This window comes from Artemia franciscana, chromosome 15 (assembly GCF_032884065.1).
Source record: "Artemia franciscana chromosome 15, ASM3288406v1, whole genome shotgun sequence".
In the NCBI taxonomy this organism is placed as follows: Eukaryota; Metazoa; Arthropoda; class Branchiopoda; order Anostraca; family Artemiidae; genus Artemia; species Artemia franciscana.
Window position 1 is genome coordinate 26,507,693 of NC_088877.1, and position 21,267 is coordinate 26,528,959.

The following is a 21,267-nucleotide window of genomic DNA, read 5'->3' on the forward strand; positions in this document are numbered from 1 at the left end:
AAAGACACAAAATCCATTCGAAAAAAAAAACGATTAAACACTTGCTTATGATACAAAACATGAATGATCAAAAATATGTCGTGTTTTGTGATGCAAAAAGCAATTAGGAAGCAACAGTCGTTGTAAATTAGTATTTTTAACATTAAAATATTTTTTTTTTCAATCGCATATCTCAGTACTAAAATTCAGCCAAAGTGAAAACTTGGCCGAGAACTAAAATTTACAAAAAAATAAAGCTTGATTTTAAACGCTGAATTGAGTCTGCATATAAATCGTCCTTTTTAAAACTTACCTCCCGCCAAATAAAAAACAAACAAAAAACAACAGCAAACAAACAATTTCTGTCTCCATTGCTAGCATGGAGTACTCATTATTACAGCAAATCAACCTGAATTTTGGAGAATACCAAGTACTTATCCTTTAGCATGTATAAAACTGAAAATTTCCAGTGGTTCATGATAAAATTATAAGCAGTTAAAAAGTACGCCAAGTTCTATCTCAGGATATGATCGGAAGGAGATTTGCTAAAATTGGGCTAGTTTGTAATATCAAAAATAGTCCTTAGTGATATTAAAAGTTTTCCTAGCGTTGAATGTCGTTGTTAAGACACCATATATTATTTTAATTTGATAATTTAAGATAGGATAAAATAATCATTTCCAAAAATTGCTATTATAAGCCGTGAAGGGCCAAGTTCGAATTTTAAGGTACAAAACATCAAAAGGTCTAGCTAACATACTTAAAACTGGATAAGGTTCATTCATTGAGTGTTGTGTCAATTATTCGATTTGCCAAACAACATCATTTCTACAAAACGAATTAAAGTTAAAAACGGGCGAAAAATTAAGAAGTATGAAGACTTGTTAACAACGACCACATTTAAATTACATTCAACATTATATTTTTTAGCTTATTTGAAAAAAATGAAGACATTCAGATCGATTTATTACACAGCTAAAAATGTAAATACTTGCAGTATATACTTTTCCCTATTATATTTGGAATATAATTACCTATTATATTTGGAATAAAGGTATAAGAGAAGATTAGTAAGATAAGATCATAAATATTAATCTCAGTTAAAAAAAAAAAAAAATTAGCTTAAGACCTTTCGAAATCGTTGAACCAGGGCCGTCAATACCACTAAAGTGATAAACTGGGCAATTTGTCGGTTGCATACACTGATAACGAGAATGAATTGCATGATTGAGCTAAAATTGCTCAGCAGTAAAGAGTTTCACCCTGTGTCGTCTCTAAGTTCCTTTATCTTCAAAACTTTTAAAGGATATTCGATTTTCCCTGTAGATTTTCTGTTGACTGGGCAATAGAAACTATGGAAAGATGCATAGACAAATAAACTATGACAATAAAACTATGCATAGACAAATAAATCTTTCTTGTTCTTCAAGTGCCCAAGACTACCAGAGCAGTTCTTACTCATTGTTAACCTCCCGTCTTTTACAACCATGCTACGCAGCTCTCAACAAGCTTTGCTTCTTGGTCCTATATTAATGGGTTAGATTCATATTTATGTTTTGCCATTCCTGAATGAAATGAATTTAGATGGAGTTACATATTCTTACTTTATATAAAACAAAATGTCTTTAATATTCGACCAGCCAATGGCTAATCAAACAAATCGTGGTAACGAGTTTCTAAGTGGAATATGGGTCTTCTGCTTTATCAAACAGTTCGTGGTAAAGAACTGAAGGAGCGACGCGGCTCAATAGTCACTAAAACTCTAAACAATGGAATTTTGATACCAATAGCTAAATCAAAAGAATCGCATTTTAATGCTGATTTTAAATATATAAATTTCATCAAGTTTAGCCTTACCCATCCAAAGTTACGAGCCTGACAAAGTTTGCCTTATTTTAGAAAATAGGGGTAAACAACCCCTAAAAGTAATAAAATCTTAACGAAAATCACATCATCAGATTCAGCGTATCAGAGAACCCTGTTGTAAATGTTTCAAGCTCCTATCTACAAAACTGTGGAATTTTGTGTTTTTTGACAGATGGCAGATCACGCGTGTTTATTTTTTTTTTTTTTTCCAGGGGTGATCGTATCGACCCCGTGGTCCTAGAATCTTGCGAGAGGGTTAATTCTAACGGAAATTAAAAGTTCTAGTTCTCTTTTTAAGTGACCAAAAAATTGGAGGGCACCTAGGCCCCCTCCCACGCTAATTATTTTCCCAAAGTCACCGGATCAAAATTCAGAGATAGCCATTTGATTCAGCGTAGTCGAAAAACCTTATAACTATGTCTTTGATGACGAATCACTCCCCCACAGTCCCCGTGGGAGGGGCTACAAGTTACAAACTTTGACCAGTGCTTGCATATAGTAATGGTTATTTGTAAGTGTGCAGACGTTTTCAGGGGGATTTTTTGGTTGGGGGAGGGTCGAGAAGAGGAGGATATGTTAGGGGAACTGTCCTTGGAGGAATTTATCATGGGGGAAGAAAATTTCCATGAAAGGAGCGCAGGATTTTCTAGCATTATTAAAAAAAATAATGAAAAAATAAATATGAAAAAGTTTTTTCAACTGAAAGTGAGGAGCAGAATTAAAACTTAAAACGAACAGAAAAAAGAGCCTACCACAAATGATAGGATCACCCCAATGATAAGCTCAATCCTCATCAACGCCCCGCTCTTTACGCTAAAGTTTGACTCTTTCTCTCAACACTACTTTTCAAAACAGTAAAAAACTTTACCGTAAAGAGCGGGGCGTTGATGAGGAAGCAGCGCCTTTCACATACGAAGTAATTTCTGTTCGTTTCAAGTTTTAATGTCGCTCCTTACTTTCCGTTAAAAAAACTTGTTTGTTTTGTTTATTTAATCTGAAAAAAAAGATGAAATGCTAAGAGCACCTAGTTTTAGGATTAAGGATATCAAATCGATCAATTGATTTGTAGATGCTCTTAAGATAGCATGTGTTTTCTTTTTTCTTTTTCTAAAGGCAAGCAACTATATTACATCTTGGAAATTGTCTTCTGCAATAAGTTGGATTTCTATGCGTCCTTTGGTAGCTATGTCATGTTTTCTTTCACAGCTCGCGGATAGATTTGGAACTATCAGGAAAAGCTTTCGTTTTTTGGAAAAAGTAAGGACTTCGAATTTTATGGGACAGGACAAGCTATTTTTTTTTCTCCGGTCCTCACGGAACATTAGAAACTATGGGTTTTTTGTTCCTTTTTTATGCCTGTCATCCAATAGGCTCTTTAGCTGAATAGAGGGGTTGATCATCAGTTTTTTGGCGGGGGGGGGCAAAGTAACTTATAATTTTGTTGGAAGGAGGTCACTTTTATCTAATCTTCAAAAACAGCATACATAATTTTTTTTGGAAAATTTAAAATGTAAAGTTTATGTTAGTAGGTTTCATTTAAACATGACATAGTTTATACGCAGTTTGGAAAGTGCATCCTGTTCTGTCTCACGGCTCGAGAATCGAGTTGAAAATTTTGGAAATAGTTTTTTTTTGGAAAGGAGGGCATGAAGACTCAGAATTTTGGGGGAAACGGGCAAACCGTTTTTCCTCCAGTCCACACAGAACAGTGTACGCTATGTTTTTTGTTCTTTTTAATTTTTCTTTCACCAGCCATCTTTGGCTAGTTTGTGCAATAAAGCTTTAAACATTAAAAGCAACGACTAAAAATGTTTCCCTATGTTCGTAATATCTATACCCTTTTCGTACCTTAACTGAACAAGTTGATAAAAAGCAAAGAATACGTTGGTTTTCCAGGGAGATTGAAACAATACAATATTTAGGCAAGTTATGGCAAATTTTTTAGCTAAAGGAATATGGAGGCCCGCAGGGAGAGAAAGTTTAAGGCCAAATATGCATACCCTTCCTCTTCAATTAGAAAATTTAAAAAGTATAATTTTCGGCAAAGAACATTTTTGATTTTTTTTTTTACAAGCCTTTAACTGTCTCGGATTTTTTTTTGGCATGGTTGCCCATTCTCCCTGAAAAAAATGTTGTGTGTATACATTTATCGAGACATTAAAGAAGGGTACCATAATTCCTTGAAGCAAGAGGATAGCCTTAGCTGCTTTAAATAGAATCTTTGCCATAAAAATATAAAGCAAAGAGAATTGGAAACTTCTGAAACTAGAAACTCGAGCCAATCTCCAAACAATAATATCATAATTTTTTTTATAGTAGCTCTTACTTTCACAACAATAGCATCCATGCACAAAAGAGGAAGGCGATCCTTTTCGAATTTGGTGCAAAGGACATTCCCTTTCCAGAAAATTATGAATATTTCCTGAAATGCACTATATTTCGTATTCTCACCCCTCCTCCCTCCACTGTAGGAAATAATTGCAGATTATTTTTTTAATAAACCAAAGGCGCCATTTAGGACGTCTCACCCTCTATTTTTTTATGATTTATGCGATAGTTACCACAATATGGTTCTCGAAAATAGGAAAAGATGGCTATTGCTTTCTTTCCCCCTTCCTTCCAAAAAAACTGGAACGTCATCAACGTCTCAACAGTCTAACCTGAATATTTCATGCAAATAAAAGTAAAACCAAGTCTATTAACGTATCAAACCAAGCCCAGTTGATACTTTCGCCTTATAGCCCTGATTCATAAAAGAAAGCGATTAGTCATGCAGAGAAAGTTCCATTTCAATGGGTTTAAATCTAAATTCCTGTCGATAGCAAACATAAATCATATTCCCAATTTTGATTTTATAAAACAAAAGCGAAGAAGAGGTCGAACTTTCTTTTTCTGATTGCAAAGGATTTGAAATTTGGCGTTTGCTCGAAGAAACAGCAAATCAAGCGTTTAATCAGGAAAATTGCTGTTAGAAATATGAATATATTTTCTCTCATCATTTTGTGAAAGAGATGCATAGCTAGTTTTTAATCAAGAACAAAAGCAATAAGGGACAGTGTTGTTTAGCTAAGGTGACTGATTTTATCAGCCTAAAAGAGGCTCTGAAAGAAGAGAGATTTTATCAGCCTAAAAGAGGCTCTGAAAGAAGAGAGAAACTGCACTGGAGACGCACGGAAATTACCTAATTATAGGAGAAAAATACTAAGTTACTATGTCTAGTAATTTTGGAGTAGAGGCATGAACTGATAATTTTAATTGACAAACAATAGCGAAAAAAAAATAAGGCATTCAGCTAATGTTAACAGTTTTGATTCTCGTAAGGGGCTCCGGAAACATACAAAATCTGATTGAAAATACATTCCTAATTTTTTGGAGGCGTATTGAATGACGGACGCCAACTGGCAAGTAATTAAACGAGAAGCTGCAGACGACAGAAATCCATAATTAATAAATAAGTAATCCAGCATTCATTTTAGCAGAGCAACGCCTCCTTCCAAACGAAATTCAGTGGACATTTCGATATGTACCAATAAGATCAATTTTTTTTAAAAGATTGTTTCTTTTTAGATATATGATCCTGGGGTCACTTACCGGCACTTGATTTTCTGAAACGAAATTTAAACATAACATACGAAGCAAAAAACACAGCACTCTTCATGTCAAATCGACTCCTTGCATGCATTAAACACAAACAGCCGAGCCAAAACACTATATTGAAATAAAGCGAATTAAAAAAGAAAAAGAAAAAAAGAATCCCCCTAGTATCTAAAATAGAGAATCTCCTCTGAAGTCAGTAAAATATTTTATATATCATGTGCCAAAACAGGGAAGAAAAAATCTACCTCAGGGTAAAAAGCTGGAACTGTTCTAGTGATGTATTTAACCACGAATTTCCCCTCCGCCATAGACTACTTTCCCCTTTCGCTATCCTAAGAAGAAAAAATCTGCCTGTGCAACCTCAGAGTAGTATCGACGAGGGCCTTTCACTAAATTTTTTTCATTGATTTGCGTCTGTTCATGATCAATAAAGTCCTAAAGTATAGATATATAAAAGAAAATCTTCAGTCCCCTCTTGTTCCTTCACACTCATCTTCTCGTAAAATATGAATATCATTAGTTCAACATATCTTCGTCTAATAGGTATCAGTCTTAGTAATCTTAGTCCATTGTAAATAATTAGCTTACTACAAAGATCAAGACCTAACGCCTTTATAGTTATTACACTTACTCTCATCTTCTTTCTTATAAAGGAGCTGCATTAAAGTTTTCCTAAGATAACTAATAAATTCCTCTTTTTCAAAAATCATATTATTAATTTTCAGTATATGATTCTGTCTCCAGCTTATGGCCACCAAATTTCAGCCCCTGAAACTTTCTTAAAAATCCTTTTAGTACCGTTTCTTACTCCTCCTTACTAAATGAATGTTCCTTCACTTCTAATTATCAGACATCTTTTCACAAGTGCTATTTAATTCCACATATCAAGATCGTCACGTGAACGGCTTTAGAAGTATGAACAACGCGTGCGCAATAACTTCGGAAAATCTAAGCAAGAGTTCTTTCAAGGTTATTTTTCCAACCATATCGTAAGATACAATCCAAAATAATCACCATCATTATATTAAGCAAATAAAGCTCAACCATCATTTTCAAAATCTGATTTACATTTGTCCGTAAATGCAGGGTTAGATTTTCTTACAAATCATCTGCTTTGTTGGATTGATGTCCAAATTTATAAATCAGGGTTATTAGATTTGTGCTCATAACGAACAGTTCAGTTAATTTTTTTTTTTACAAACAAAACATAACAACTAATTTAGCCCCCCCCCCCCAAAGATACAACAAAGCACTTGCAACGGGCGGCTACTTACATTTTTTTTCAAATAAATAATTGATCAAACTAAAAAAAAAAAAAATTACATAACAAAATAAAAACTGAAACCCGTCTCTCGTCAACCATTCTACCATAAGAATAATAATAATAATAGAAGCAGTAACAATAGTAAATAAATAAAAACTACGAACATTTTTCTAATAAATATTTTTTCAAATTACTTTCAAATAACACAAGGTGACCAACCGCCCGAATGCTCTCTGGAATGGTCTTCCATACATGGGGCCCTGAAATTCTAATAAGGAAACTAGGGTCCCTAGTACAGATTACACGTTGGTTCAACGGGTAAAGTGCTGAAACCACTTTTTTCGTTTTCCCAAAAAGTAGACATTTGAAAAAAAGGATATGGGACGCAATGACAGTGCTATGCCTTCACCATGATTTACTCTGGCCTTAAATTATTTTTTTATTAATTATTAATTTGACTATAAGTGTTACCTAATTTATTCGATGGTTTATTTCCAATAATCTAGTACCAAATTTTACAAAAAGTAAATTTATGGTTTTTGGTCATTCAAAACGTATTACTCGAGAGATTTCTTGTCAAGAGCTTCAGGTTGATGATCAAAAAATTTGTAGGGTCCATTCATATCGTTATTTAGGAGTTTTCTTGATCCCCTTTCGTCATTCCATAATCATATTGAGTATTTAAGATTAAAACTTGCTCAAAATATTGGGTCGATGCATCGTGTGAAGAAAATTTTTCCATTTACCATATTAAAAATAATTTACCACTCTCTAATTGTTTCTTATTTGAATTACTGCTCGGTTGTTTATCTTAATACCTTTTGGAAGCATATAAAATTCCTACAGGTACTACAAAATAGGGCAATAAGAATACTTGGAAATTTTTTGCATCGACCTTTAAAACTTGAAAATGTTTTGGAAACTAAAACGTTATTCTTTTCTTAAATTTGTTAGATTTAAAAGATATACGAGTATTAAAAATTTCCATATGGCATTTTCAAATCCAAAATTCTAAAAGTTATTACTCAGATAAATCTCTGTTAAGTTTACTTCCTCGTTCGGATTGTTGGAAGTCTGGGACGTACCGAATTTCTTTTGTAAGTTCTGAAAGGTCAAGGTTTTCGATTAGGTACCAAATACCCTTAATTGCAAACAATTATAAGCTGAATGAAAAAATTCTGTTCGATCCATCCCAAAAATCTCAGTTAAATTTAAAAAAGCAAATATTGAAGATTGTTGATGGAAAATTAAATTATTTGATTTTCTTCTTTGTGTTTTGTTTTTGCGTCCCTGTGTTTGGGATGGCCTTCAAGGCCCTTCCTGCCCGATATTCAGTTATTTATTACTTCTCTTCTCTTTTCCCTTCCCTTCTTACTTCTCTTTTGAGTGCTTATTTTCTATTTTGTTTGTTTTTTGCCGTGTTAAATTTTGGAATTATTAGTATGATGAGATGTTGATTTTTTTTTTCTTTGTTTTTTCACTGTCCCAGCCTTACGAGCTCTGCTCTCTGTTGGGACATAATATTGTTTTTGTATTTTTTAAGTTGAATAAAGAAAAAGTTGAGTTGAGCTGAGCTGAGTAGTTTAAGACGATAGCAATGTTTTAAATAGTATCTAACGTATATTTGCTAATAAGTTATGACTAATGTTTGGATGAGACCTAAGACATATATTTTTATTCCTATGAAGCACGAGACACCCCCGAAAAACTTAGACGGCCTCCCTTAAGAGCCATATACGATTTAATTCAGTTATTCGGTTAAATAAAATGAATAGCTTTAGTGCTCACCTGAGTATTGTCCAAAGTTCGCCTCCAAGGCAGGATTCCATCAGCATATATAAATATTTCCTATCTTTGAATGTTTTGTACAATTTCACGATAAAATCACAGTTGGCTTCTTCCATGATCTCTTTCTCAGACATAATGTGTTGCTGTTGCCGCGTCTCGACAATCTGAAAAAAAAATGTTTTATTGTAAAGGTATTTTTTTTTCTTTCTGCATTCATGTTTATTAGAAAGTATCCAGCACAAAATCTGGAAGGCATAAAAAATAATACTCAAAACAAAAAACTAATATATTTAGATCCCCTTAGTTTATATATATATATATATATATATATATATATATATATATATATATATATATATATATATATATATATATATATATATATAAAAATAAGTTGTCTGTCTGTCTGTGGATGGATGGATCAGGTGACGTCACCTGAAAAAACTGGATCAGGTGACGTCAAAACTGAAAAAACTAAAAAAAGGCAAAAACTACAAAAAAAAACTAAAAACTAATAAAAAAAATAAAAAAGCTAAAAAACTAAAAAAACTAAAAAAAGGCAAAAACTACAAAAAAAACTAAAAACTAATAAAAAAGCTAAAAAACTAAAAAAACTAAAAAAAGGCAAAAACTACAAAAAAAACTAAAAACTAATAAAAAAAATAAAAAAGCTAAAAAACTAAAAAAACTAAAAAAACTAAAAAAAGGTAAAAAACTAAAAAAACTAAAAACTAAAAAAAACTAAAAAAAAGGAAAAAACTGAAAAATAAGCTAAAATAAAGGTAAAAACCAATAAAAAACTAAAAAAAAAACTGAAAAAACTAAAAAAAGGCAAAAACTACAAAAAAAACTAAAAACTAATAAAAAAAGTAAAAAAGCTAAAAAACTAAAAAAACTAAAAAAACTAAAAAAAGGTAAAAAACTAAAAAAAAAAAAAAATAAAAAAAAAACTAAAAAAAAGGAAAAAACTGAAAAATAAGCTAAAATAAAGGTAAAAACCAATAAAAAACTAAAAAGAAAAAAAGGAAAAAACTAAAAAAAATTTTCATCTAAAAAACTAAAAAAAACTAAAAAAGGTAAAAACTAAAAGAACTAAAAAAGAAAAAAATAAATGACGAAACTCAAAGAGAAAGCGACCAGGACAAAAGGAATGTTCGATTAGCAATCAACAAAGCACCGGGACACAGGGAGTATAAATGACGACCAGGACATAAGTAAAAAAAAAAACTATCTATATATATAAAAATAAGTTGTCTGTGGATCTGTGGATCGTGGATCAGGTGACGTCACCTGAAAAAACTGGATCAGGTGACGTCAAAACTGAAAAAACTAAAAAAAGGCAAAAACTACAAAAAAAACTAAAAACTAATAAAAAAAATAAAAAAGCTAAAAAACTAAAAAAACTAAAAAAAGGCAAAAACTACAAAAAAAACTAAAAACTAATAAAAAAGCTAAAAAACTAAAAAAAACTAAAAAAAAGGCAAAAACTACAAAAAAACTAAAAACTAATAAAAAAAATAAAAAAGCTAAAAAACTTAAAAAAACTAAAAAAACTAAAAAAAGGTAAAAAACTAAAAAAACTAAAAACTAAAAAAACTAAAAAAAAGGAAAAAACTGAAAAATAAGCTAAAATAAAGGTAAAAACCAATAAAAAACTAAAAAAAAACTGAAAAAACTAAAAAAAGGCAAAAACTACAAAAAAACTAAAAACTAATAAAAAAAGTAAAAAAGCTAAAAAACTAAAAAAACTAAAAAAACTAAAAAAAACTAAAAAAGGTAAAAAACTAAAAAAAATAAAAAATAAAAAAAAATAAAAAAAAGGAAAAAACTGAAAAATAAGCTAACATAAAGGTAAAAACCAATAAAAAACTAAAAAGAAAAAAAGGAAAAAACTAAAAAAAATTTTCATCTAAAAAACTAAAAAAAACTAAAAAAGGTAAAAACTAAAAGAACTAAAAAAGAAAAAAATAAATGACGACACTCAAAGAGAAAGCGACCAGGACAAAAGGAATGTTCGATTAGCAATCAACAAAGCACCGGGACACAGGGAGTATAAATGACGACCAGGACATAAGTAAAAAAAAAAATTAACAAAACTAAAAAGAAGGTAAAAACTACAAAAAAACTAAAAAGAAAAAAAAACTAAAAACTAATAAAAAAAATAAAAAATCTAAAAATCTAAATAAACTAAAAAAGAAAAAAAAGGAAAAAAATAAAGGAGAAAAACAAAACTAAAAAACGAATGTATATACAGACCGGTACACCGGGATACAAATGACGACCGGGACACAGGGAATATAAATGACGACCGGGACACAGGGACACAACTACAACGGGGACACCGGGGGAAACAGGGGGATATAAATGACGACCGGGACAAAAAAACTAAAAAGAAAAAAAAACTAAAAACTAATAAAAAAACTAAAAAATCTAAAAATCTAAATAAGCTAAAAAAGAAAAAAAAAGGAAAAAAATAAAGGAGAAAAACAAAACTAAAAAACGAATGTATATACAGACCGGGACACCGGGATACAAATGACGACCGGGACACAGGGAATATAAATGACGACCGGGACACAGGGACACAACTACAACGGGGACACCGGGGGAAACAGGGGGATGTAAATGACGACCGGGACACTGGGACAGGGAATGGTCGATTAGCAATCACCATCAACAAAGCTCAAGGGCAATCATTAGAATCATGAGGTATAGATCTGAATACAGATTGTTTTCCCATGGACCATTATATGTTGCATGTTCAAGAGTCGGTAAACCTGACAATCTATTTATATGCAAAGACAATGGGACAGCAAAGAATGTTGTATATTCGCAAGTTTTACGTAGTTAAAACCATATATATATATATATATATATATATATATATATATATATATATATATATATATATATATATATATATATATATATCTATATTCACAGGTGGGACATAGGGACACAACTACAATGGCGCGTAACTATTATGGCGCGTAACGACTTACGCGCGCGGGGGGGCTTGGGGGTTGGGCGAAGCGCCCCCACCAACTAGGTGTTGGGGTGGCGCGAAGCGCCACCCCAACAGCTAGTATATATATATATATATATATATATATATATATATATATATATATATATATATATATATATAAGTTGTCTGTGTGTGTGTGTGTCTGTCTGTCGAGTGACGTCATGTTTATGTGTCGAATGACGTCATCTTTTCGACTGACGAAATTACAGACCGGGACACAAATGACGACCGAGACACCGGCACATAGGGAATATAAATGACGACCGGGACACTCAAAGAGAAAGCGACCGGGACACAAATGACGACCGGGACACAGGGAGTATAAATGACGACCAGGACATAAGCACAAAAAACTAAAAAAAACTAAAAAAAAAGGTAAAGCCTATAAAAAAACTAAAAAGGAAAAAAAAACTAAAAACTAATAAAAAAACTAAAAAAGCTAAGACTAAAAAAACTTAAAAAGAAAAAAAAGAAAAAAAGGAAAAAAAATGAAAAATAAAGGAGAAAAACAAAACTTAAAAAAATAAAAAAAACTAAAAAGAAAAAAAGGGGAAAAATACAAAAATTTATTTCATCATATACCATTTCAAAAACGAATGTATATACAGACCGGGACACCGGGACACAAATGACGACCAGGACACAGGGAATATAAATGACGACCGGGACACAGGGACACAACTACAACGGGGACGTCGGGGGGCCCAGGGGGATATATAAATGACGACGGGGACACAGGGAATGTTCGATTAGCAATCACCATCAACAAAGCTCAAGGGCAATCATTAGAATCATAAGGTATAACTAAAAAAACTAGAAAAAAGGTAAAAAACTAAAAACTAAAAAAAGACCAATTCAAAAACGAATGTATATACAGATCGGGACACCGGGACACAAATGACGACCGGGACACCGGGACACAAGGAATATAAATGACGCCCGGGACACTCAAAGAGAAATCACAGACTGAGACACCGGGACACAAATGACGACCGGGACACGGGGAATATAAATGACGACCGGGACAAAGGGACACAACTACAACGGGGAGGCTGGGGGGCAGAGGGGGATATATAAATGACGACGGCGACACAGGCAATGGTCAATTAGCAATCACCATCAACAAAGCTCAAGGGCAATCATTAGAATCATGAGGTATAGATCTGAATACGGATTGTTTTCCCATGGACCATTATATGTTGCATGTTCAAGAGTCGGTAAACCTGACAATCTATTTATATGCACAGACGATATAGCACAATGACGAAGATATGCACAATGGGACAGCAAAGAATGTTGTATATTCGCAAGTTTTACGTAGTTAAAAACATATATATATATATATATATATATATATATATATATATATATATATATATATATATATATATATATATATATATATATATATATATATATATATCCATCTATATTCACAGGTGGAACATAGGGACACAACTACAATGGCGCGTAACGACTTACGCACGCGGGGGGGGGGGGCTTGGGGGGGCGCGAAGCGCCCCCACCAACTAGGTGTTGGGGTGTGTTGACTGACATCATGTTTTGAAAAACATGTGTGGTCTGTGTGTGGGTCTGTCGGGTGACGTCATGTTTGTGTGTTGACTGACATCATGTTTTGAAAAACACTGACGAAATTACAGACCGGGACATCGGGACACAAATGACGACCGGGACACCGGCACATAGGGAATATAAATGACGACACTCAAAGGGAAAGCGACCGGGACACAAGGAATGTTCGATTAGCAATCACCATCAACAAAGCACCGGGACACAAATGACGACCGGGACACAGGGAGTATAAATGACGACCAGGACATAAGTAAAAAAAAACTAAAAAAACTAAAAAAAAGTTAAAAACTACAAAAAAACTAAAAACTAATAAAAAAAAACTAAAAAAGCTAAAAAACTAAAAAAACTAAAAAAGAAAAAAAAATTAAAAAGGAAAAAAATGAAAAATAAAGGAGAAAAACAAAACTAAAAAAACGAATGTATGTACAGACCGGGACACCGGGATACAAATGACGACCGGTACACAGGGAATATAAATGACGACCGGGACACAGGGACACAACTACAACGGGGACGCCGTGGGGCACAGGGGGATATATAAATGACGACGGGGACACAGGGAATGTTCGATTAGCAATCACCATCAACAAAGCTTAAGGGCAATCATTAGAATCATGAGGTATAACTAAAAAAAAGGTAAAAAACTAAAAACTAAAAAAAGACCAATTCAAAAACGAATGTATATACAGACCGGGACACCGGGACACAAATGACGACCGGGACACCGGGACACAAGGAATATAAATGACGCCCGGGACACTCAAAGAGAAATCACAGACTGGGACACCGGGACACAAATGACGACCGGGACACAGGGAATATAAATGACGACCGGGACACAGGGACACAACTACAAAGGGGACGCCGGGGGCACAGGGGGATATATAAATGACGACGACGACACAGGGAATGGTCGATTAGCAATCACCATCAACAAAGCTCAAGGGCAATCATTAGAATCATGAGGTATAGATCTGAATACGGATTGTTTTCCCATGGACCATTATATGTTGCATGTTCAAGAGTCGGTAAACCTGACAATCTATTTATATGCACAGACAATGGGACAGCAAAGAATGTTGTATATTCGCAAGTTTTACGTAGTTAAAAATATATATACATATATATATATATATATATATATATATATATATATATATATATATATATATATATATATATATATATATATATATATATATATATATATATATATATATATATCTATATTCACAGGTGGGACATAGGGACACAACTACAATGGCGCGTAACTAATATGGCGCGTAACGACTTACGCGCGCGGGGGGGCTTGGGGGGGGGGCGAAGCGCCCCCACCAACTAGGTGTTGGGGTGGCGCGAAGCGCCACCCCAACAGCTAGTACGATATATATACATATATATATATATATATATATATATATATATATATATATATATATATATATATATATATATATATATATATATATATATATTCCTAAGCAATTACTGTTAAAGATCAATTTCTTGACTTTCAGAGAACAGAAATTCAAATTAATTCCCAAGTTAAATGATGGAATACCAAAAATTGTGTAAAAAGCTTGACACCAAAGTTTTGAAGGGTAACTCCACTAATAAGGGTAACTACTTAATAAGCCCTACATGTTTGGAGTCAGCATATATATGCTGACTCCATACATCTACTAATAGACTATTTCAAAACGTCTTTTTTTTCAAATTTTCACTGATTATAGCCAAGTTTCATCCTTTATTTACAGTTTTACTAACAGAAACAGCGGAAAATTCAGTTTTTAACTGATGACAAGGCTAAGTCACAGCTTGAATAACGGGCTATATTTCGTTAAATACAAGAAAGAGGGTGATATAAGCAACAGGTCTACCGGCCGTATTTGTCTGAACTAGCCATGGTTACACAACTTGTAATAACGTTTACTGTTTATTCAGACTTCTAAGAAACAGAGACAAGGAACGAATTGTTTGTAATGCAGTTGACAGGAAGACAATTAAATGCATTCCCAAAACCTAGATCCTTAAGCAGATTAAAGCAATCAAGAACGGAATAGAGGGTCTTTCCCTAAAGTCCAATCGAGGACAAACAATGCTCCTTGGAACACAGAGTAAATTAGTTGTGTTTTTTTTTATACCAAAGAAAAGGTCTGTAGAGAATTCTAGCAATTCCGTCTCAAGGAATAGAAAAAAGAAAAAGGAAACTGGGTTATAATGAATTAACGAGCGAAAATGCAATTTCGCACGAGAAGATCAGTCCACGAATTCAACTAGAGATAAAATTATATGTATGCTACATTTTGGTAGTTCTAGACTTATTGACATCGCTGCATTAAAAACGAGAAGCTAAATCTAATGGCACTGACTGGTAGTACAAACGAAATACAGCTAAACTGGCTTTCTGGTAAATTCACACGATGTTCCTAAAGAAAAAGTGAAAATAAATACAACGTTAAAATACGTCCTGAAACAGCAAAAAAAACAAAAAAAAACAAAAAAAAAAAAACAAAAAAAAGAAAACAAAGAAATAACTCGAACGAACCAAAAAAAAAAATATATATATATAACTAGTAAAAAAATTAGACTAATTAGCAGGAAAAATCTTTCACTCCTTGAATATTGGGTAAAAACATCTACCTTATCCGGGGGATTCCATTGGACTTAAGGTTGGCTGAGTTGTTCCCATTCCATCATCTATTGATCAATTTTAAACAGGAAATAAGTAAAAAAAAAACATTTCTAAGACGGGGAAGACGGGCAAACACGGAAGAATATATTTATATTGTTATTATTAAACCCACTGAATAAAAACAAACTAAAGAAGGAAAATCCAACACCAAAAGTTAGAAACAAATTAAACATTAAATTCTTTCCCTGAAGTTTGCATGGATTAAATTTCAACTTGACCGAAACCATCTTGAGCCTAGATATTTTCGGCACTGTAGTAGACGCTATTCCAAAAATGAGAGACCCTCGCATGAAAATCGAGTTTACCTCGCTTTTCCTCCAGACTGGAATAATTTATATGGGTGTTTGTCTCTTGAAGAGAGGAGGAGGAAATAAAAAAAAAACTGGGAATATCCAAACTGTTGCTTCTGCGCACAGTGCGGCAGGTATTGCTGAGATTACTAGTCACGACGGAAACATGGACTAGTGAATTTAAGTCTTTTCAGTCTCTAGTTGTACAGGGTTGCCAACCATAATGATTTATCACTATTTCTAGTGATTTTTTTTATTGCCTAAACAAAGAAGTCACTACAAAAGTCACTGCATCAGCACACAAATCAATAGATTATTAAAGAAAATCGCTAAATTAACCAAAAAACACTAAAATTTAGTATTTTTTACCGGGTGGCAATCCCGAAGCTTTATTCTAAGCGAAAGAGATAGGAGGTATGCCTTCGTAGAACTACACTGAACTTGTAAAAACGAACCCGAGATCCTTATTTTAGTTAAATTAGTTAACTGGACCGACTATTCCAACATATTTCCACTTTATTATAAACCAACAACAAGTAAAACGGTAGGGAATTCAGTTGCCGCATCTTTATGCTTCGATTTTTGTTTCTCAAATAAGCCTCTTTTTATCATTTGGAGAAATACCTGACATACGAAACTTACTTGTTTTAAAGAAATGTTCTTTACCAAGGCTTGAAAGCCAAAAAACGGTCAATGATTAAAAACTGGCCGTTTTTTTCCAGCCGACCAACCCCAAAGTCATTTTGTTGATAAATGCTTAACTACTACTGTCATCTATGTGGTTTTAATACGAATATTAAATACAAATAAATAAATGAAGAAAAAGGACGGTATATACTATGCAAATACTTGCTAACATTTATCAAAGAGATTAATCAAACAAAAGTTTACTAATGGGGTACTATTTTCAAATCAAATCTAAGACATGTTGTATAATTAGTACGTGAAAATAATATTTAAGCGATCAAAGAAAGGCTAAGTCATGCTAATACGAAATGAATTTCTCGACGTGAGGCATGCTTTTAGGGTGTCCAAAATTGACTTTCGGATTCGCTTTGTAAATGGACTAAATTTTCTCTCGTTGTTAATAAATGACGTTTGCTTTAATAAAATCTAAACATAACTAGTATTCCAGGTACAGGTCCAAAGAATTTTTAAGGATGCTAACAGAGACTAGCAGCAAATTTTTTAGACTAGAAACCCAGGCCGGATCAGACAAAATAACAACCAACAAACGTTAACACCATCTAGCGACTTCCGTTTTTGGCTGTAAACTATCGCTGGGTAGCATATAAGAGTTATTATGATTGGGTTATCTGAGAAGCTTTTCTTAACTCTTGGGCGACTATGAACAAATGACTATTCTGCCCTTGTTGGTTGGAGTATTTAATAGTTAATGCGGTTTCACATTGGCTAAGAAGACTTGTACAATAGATTTAAATGAGATCAGTAAGAATGTAACCTAGCTTCAACACGATTATTTTAAGTGACCAATCAAAAACCATTTCACAGTCTTAACTTGATAAGTTTATGATATGGAATGGTGAAGTGAAATCACTATTAATTCGAGAGTTACGATCGAGTGTTGATAATAGAGTAAATTGGTGCTGAAAACAGAAGAAAAAATACCATGACAAATTACGAATATCCGACAGCAACGACAGAAACAGCCATTACATAGTTCATAAGTGGGGGATATCAATTCACTATGTACGAAATAGAACTTAACATAGTCATCGGGGCTGGGTTATCTAGTAAAAAGATAAACATGAGAAAAAGCGTGGAAGCTAGAACAAATAAATAATGAAAAATTTCTCCCAATGACAAATAGAACACACTAAAAATACTTCGGCCAAGATCCCTGCTCAGTCGTCCTCAGTACAATAAGAAGAAAAGCGTATAATGGAATAAACGGAGAGCGAAATGACAACACTGACCTGAGAAATCTAAAACTTGGCTCTTTTGCTTTTTGTTCAATTTTGTATTTTTGTTTCGATTACTGTATTTTATCGTATTCTATATGATTTTTTTTCTTTCCACAATGAGGACGACTGAGCAGAGGTCTTGAATCAAATAATTGCATCATTTTCTTATTTTCACTGGCTGAAACTTTCCCACGTTTACTTCTTCTATGACTGCAAATATAACCGTAAATATTTTACTCAGCACGAACAACACCCTTTAAAATGTTACAAAGTTGCTTATAAAAGTGAATGAGTTGACCAAGGGCCTCTAAAAAAATAGCTACACTTGTTTAGTAGTAAAATCCTACAATTAAAAAATTAGGACCTTTCCATCTATTTTTGAATACGGAATTAATTCTTTCTCTGGAGGTCCAGATTCTCCCGAAAGTAAACTGTACACCCTACAAAATTAAATATTTGCTACACCTATTTAGTTATAAAATCCTACAATTAAAAAATTATGATCTTTCCATCTATTTTTGAATATAGGAAGTCGAATGAACTCAGTCTAAAAGACATTTAAATAAGAAATGCAGTTTTTTCAACTGAAAGTAAGGAATAATGTTAAAACTTAAAACAAACAAAAGTTATTCCATATATGAGGGGGGCTACCCCTTCCTCAACCCTCGTTCTTTACGTTACAGTCTTGAAGTTCTTTAAAAATAATTCTCATTCAATTTCAACGGCCATCACTTTTCAGGAGTCGTTCTTAAAAGATAGGGACAAAAAGTCAACCTTTAGCGTAAAGAGCGAGGGATTAGGAGGATCACCCCTCCTCAATATACAAAATAATTTCTGGTCGTTTTAAGTTTAAATGTTGATTCTTAATTTCGGTAAAAAAAAATGCCCCCCCCCCTAAACAAAGTTTCCGTACAACAATGACAAAGAGGCTACCATATGTAAGCAAATTACACAACTTACTGCCACTTCTCCAGGGGCTGTGCGAGGTCATGTCACCCGCAGAGGCACAGTTATTGGACCTTTCAACTATGCTGAACCAAATGGCTATCTCAAAATTTTGATCAGATGTCTTTAGGGGAAAAGGGGCGTGGGAGGTGAGCTAAATGCCTTCCAATCTTTCTAGCTCTCAAAAAGGGTACTAGGACTTTGAATTTCCGACGAATGAGCCCTATCCCAATCTTTTAGGACAATTGGTTTGATAGGATTACACTTGGAAAAAATTCAACACGAGGGGACGCTGACTTCCCTGCGACTGGTGTCAATTTTGGAATTCCACGTATGCTGCATAGTTCCACCACACTTGGTACAGTCCCGCCACGCATGGAACAGTCTAAAATGTTTGGCACAGCTCCATCATGCTAGGCACGCACCACCTGGTGTACCTGATTTCTGAGAGAGAGAGCAACCCCTCGAAAAAACACGCATCCGTGATCTTTTTCTGGCAAAAAAATACAAATTTTCACGTTTTTATGGATAAGAACATGAGACCTCTAAGGTAGAATTCTCTGAAATGCTGAATTTAATGGTGAGATTTTCGTTGATATCACATGACTTTTTGGGACTCTTTCTTCTCTTTTTAAAAAATCAGGTGAATTTTCTCAGCGTCGTAGTTTTTGATGGTTAAAATTAAACGTAATGGATTTTACATATTTGGAATCACCATAAAAAGCAAATTCTTTTGACGTATCTATTGTTATCAAAATTACGATTTTTAGAGTTTCAATTACTATTCGCCGATTCACTTCTTACAGTTCTTTATCAGAGACTCTTTGAAATCTTAATCCAAGAGTTTTTTTTTTTTTTTTTTTTTTTTTTTTTTTTTTTTTTTTTTTTTTTTTTTTTTTTTTACACAGATCATAAATAAAATTTGCAGCATAGTCGAAGAAAAAAAACATCTAAATGTCATTAAAGACTTTTTACACCCCTGACATTGACATGCTTTTCAGCATTTCAAATCCACTTCTGATGAAAACATGAAAAACGAGCAAAATGTAAATCTTGGAGATTATTATTGAGTTCACTTTTCCCGAAAATATTTCGTTAAAAACTCATTATGTTTCATTGAAAGTTGACAGGCTGCTTTTTGGAAAACTTTTCGCTTAATTAGAACTTATTCTGTTTTTGCGGAAGACTCGTTCAAGTACATAATCTTATAGAGAAAAGATAATTGGAAAGACATGTTTGTTGGGTAATATAAAGATTATTAATTAATTATTTCCAACTTACCTTGAGAAGAGACAAGATATAAGAATTTCAAGACACCAAAAAAGCAATTAAATTTCAATAATTTTTTTTTTATACAGCCGTACCAAGTATTTAGTATTTTTGGGGGAGGAGGGAGGGCATGAATACGATTTAGCTGCATTTTTCGGAAAATTTTACGGAAAGATTTGTTTGTGCACTTTTTTGTGTACTTGCACTTGCCTCCATTTTTCACAAATACTTTGAAAATATAACCAAACATTGATACTTTTCTGGATTTGGGATGCGTATTTTTCAGCAAGTTAGTCATTAGAAACGAAGGTGCTTCTGGAATTCACTTTTTATTAACAACAAAAGTAAGGTAGTATTTTTAAAATGAGCCTGGACGAAAAATGGAAAATTAGGTTCCATGCAAGGTCGCATCCAGGGGAGGGGGTTTAGAATATTTGAGCCCCCCCCAACAAAAAATATGTGTTAGAATCGTAAAAACATAACAAAAATGAATATAAAAAAAATTTGATGCATTATTTTGTTCCCCATCGGAAAAAAACCCTTTGTAAAACACCCCCCAAAAAAATCCTGGATACGGCCCTATTTCCATATGCTTTAATTTGATCCCGGTAAACATTCGGCCATTTCAATGGGTTCTTAATGCTATTACTATGCTAGATATCCAACAGTTTACCAAAAGTGCAATGCTTCAACATGTAGCGTGTCAAAAGTTTAAGCAGCAGTTCCATTACAAAGTAGGAAATTTCAGTCACATATGCTAGACCACGAACAGTTTGTTGTTTTTTATGCAAAATCTTTAATCTCTATGCTTTCAAAGTGAAGTCATAGCCAAATCATTGAAAAATTTTTGCCATTTCATGCTTTTATTTCTTCCTAAAATCCAATTTATTGATCTTTGTTTTTGCATTCCAAATACCTTATTAAACTATTCGCTTTTGTGTTATATAGTGAGCGGTTTTTTTTTTTTAAGTGAAGATCAAAGTTTAGTTTTGTTGTGCACTTGTAAGCAGCTTCATGCTAATTCAAGC

General features: G+C 33.2%; 1 protein-coding gene across 1 annotated transcript in view; it reads right to left on the reverse strand.

Moving 5' to 3' along the window:
• Window positions 1-21,267, reverse strand: part of LOC136036261 (cGMP-dependent protein kinase, isozyme 2 forms cD5/T2-like) — a gene marked incomplete in the record, with an annotated part of 170,535 nt that overhangs the window by 20,669 nt on the left and 128,599 nt on the right. Inside the window, 1 exon segment of the mRNA XM_065718394.1 lies at window positions 8,495-8,658. Within this exon segment, the coding sequence (XP_065574466.1) occupies window positions 8,495-8,658 (164 nt within the window).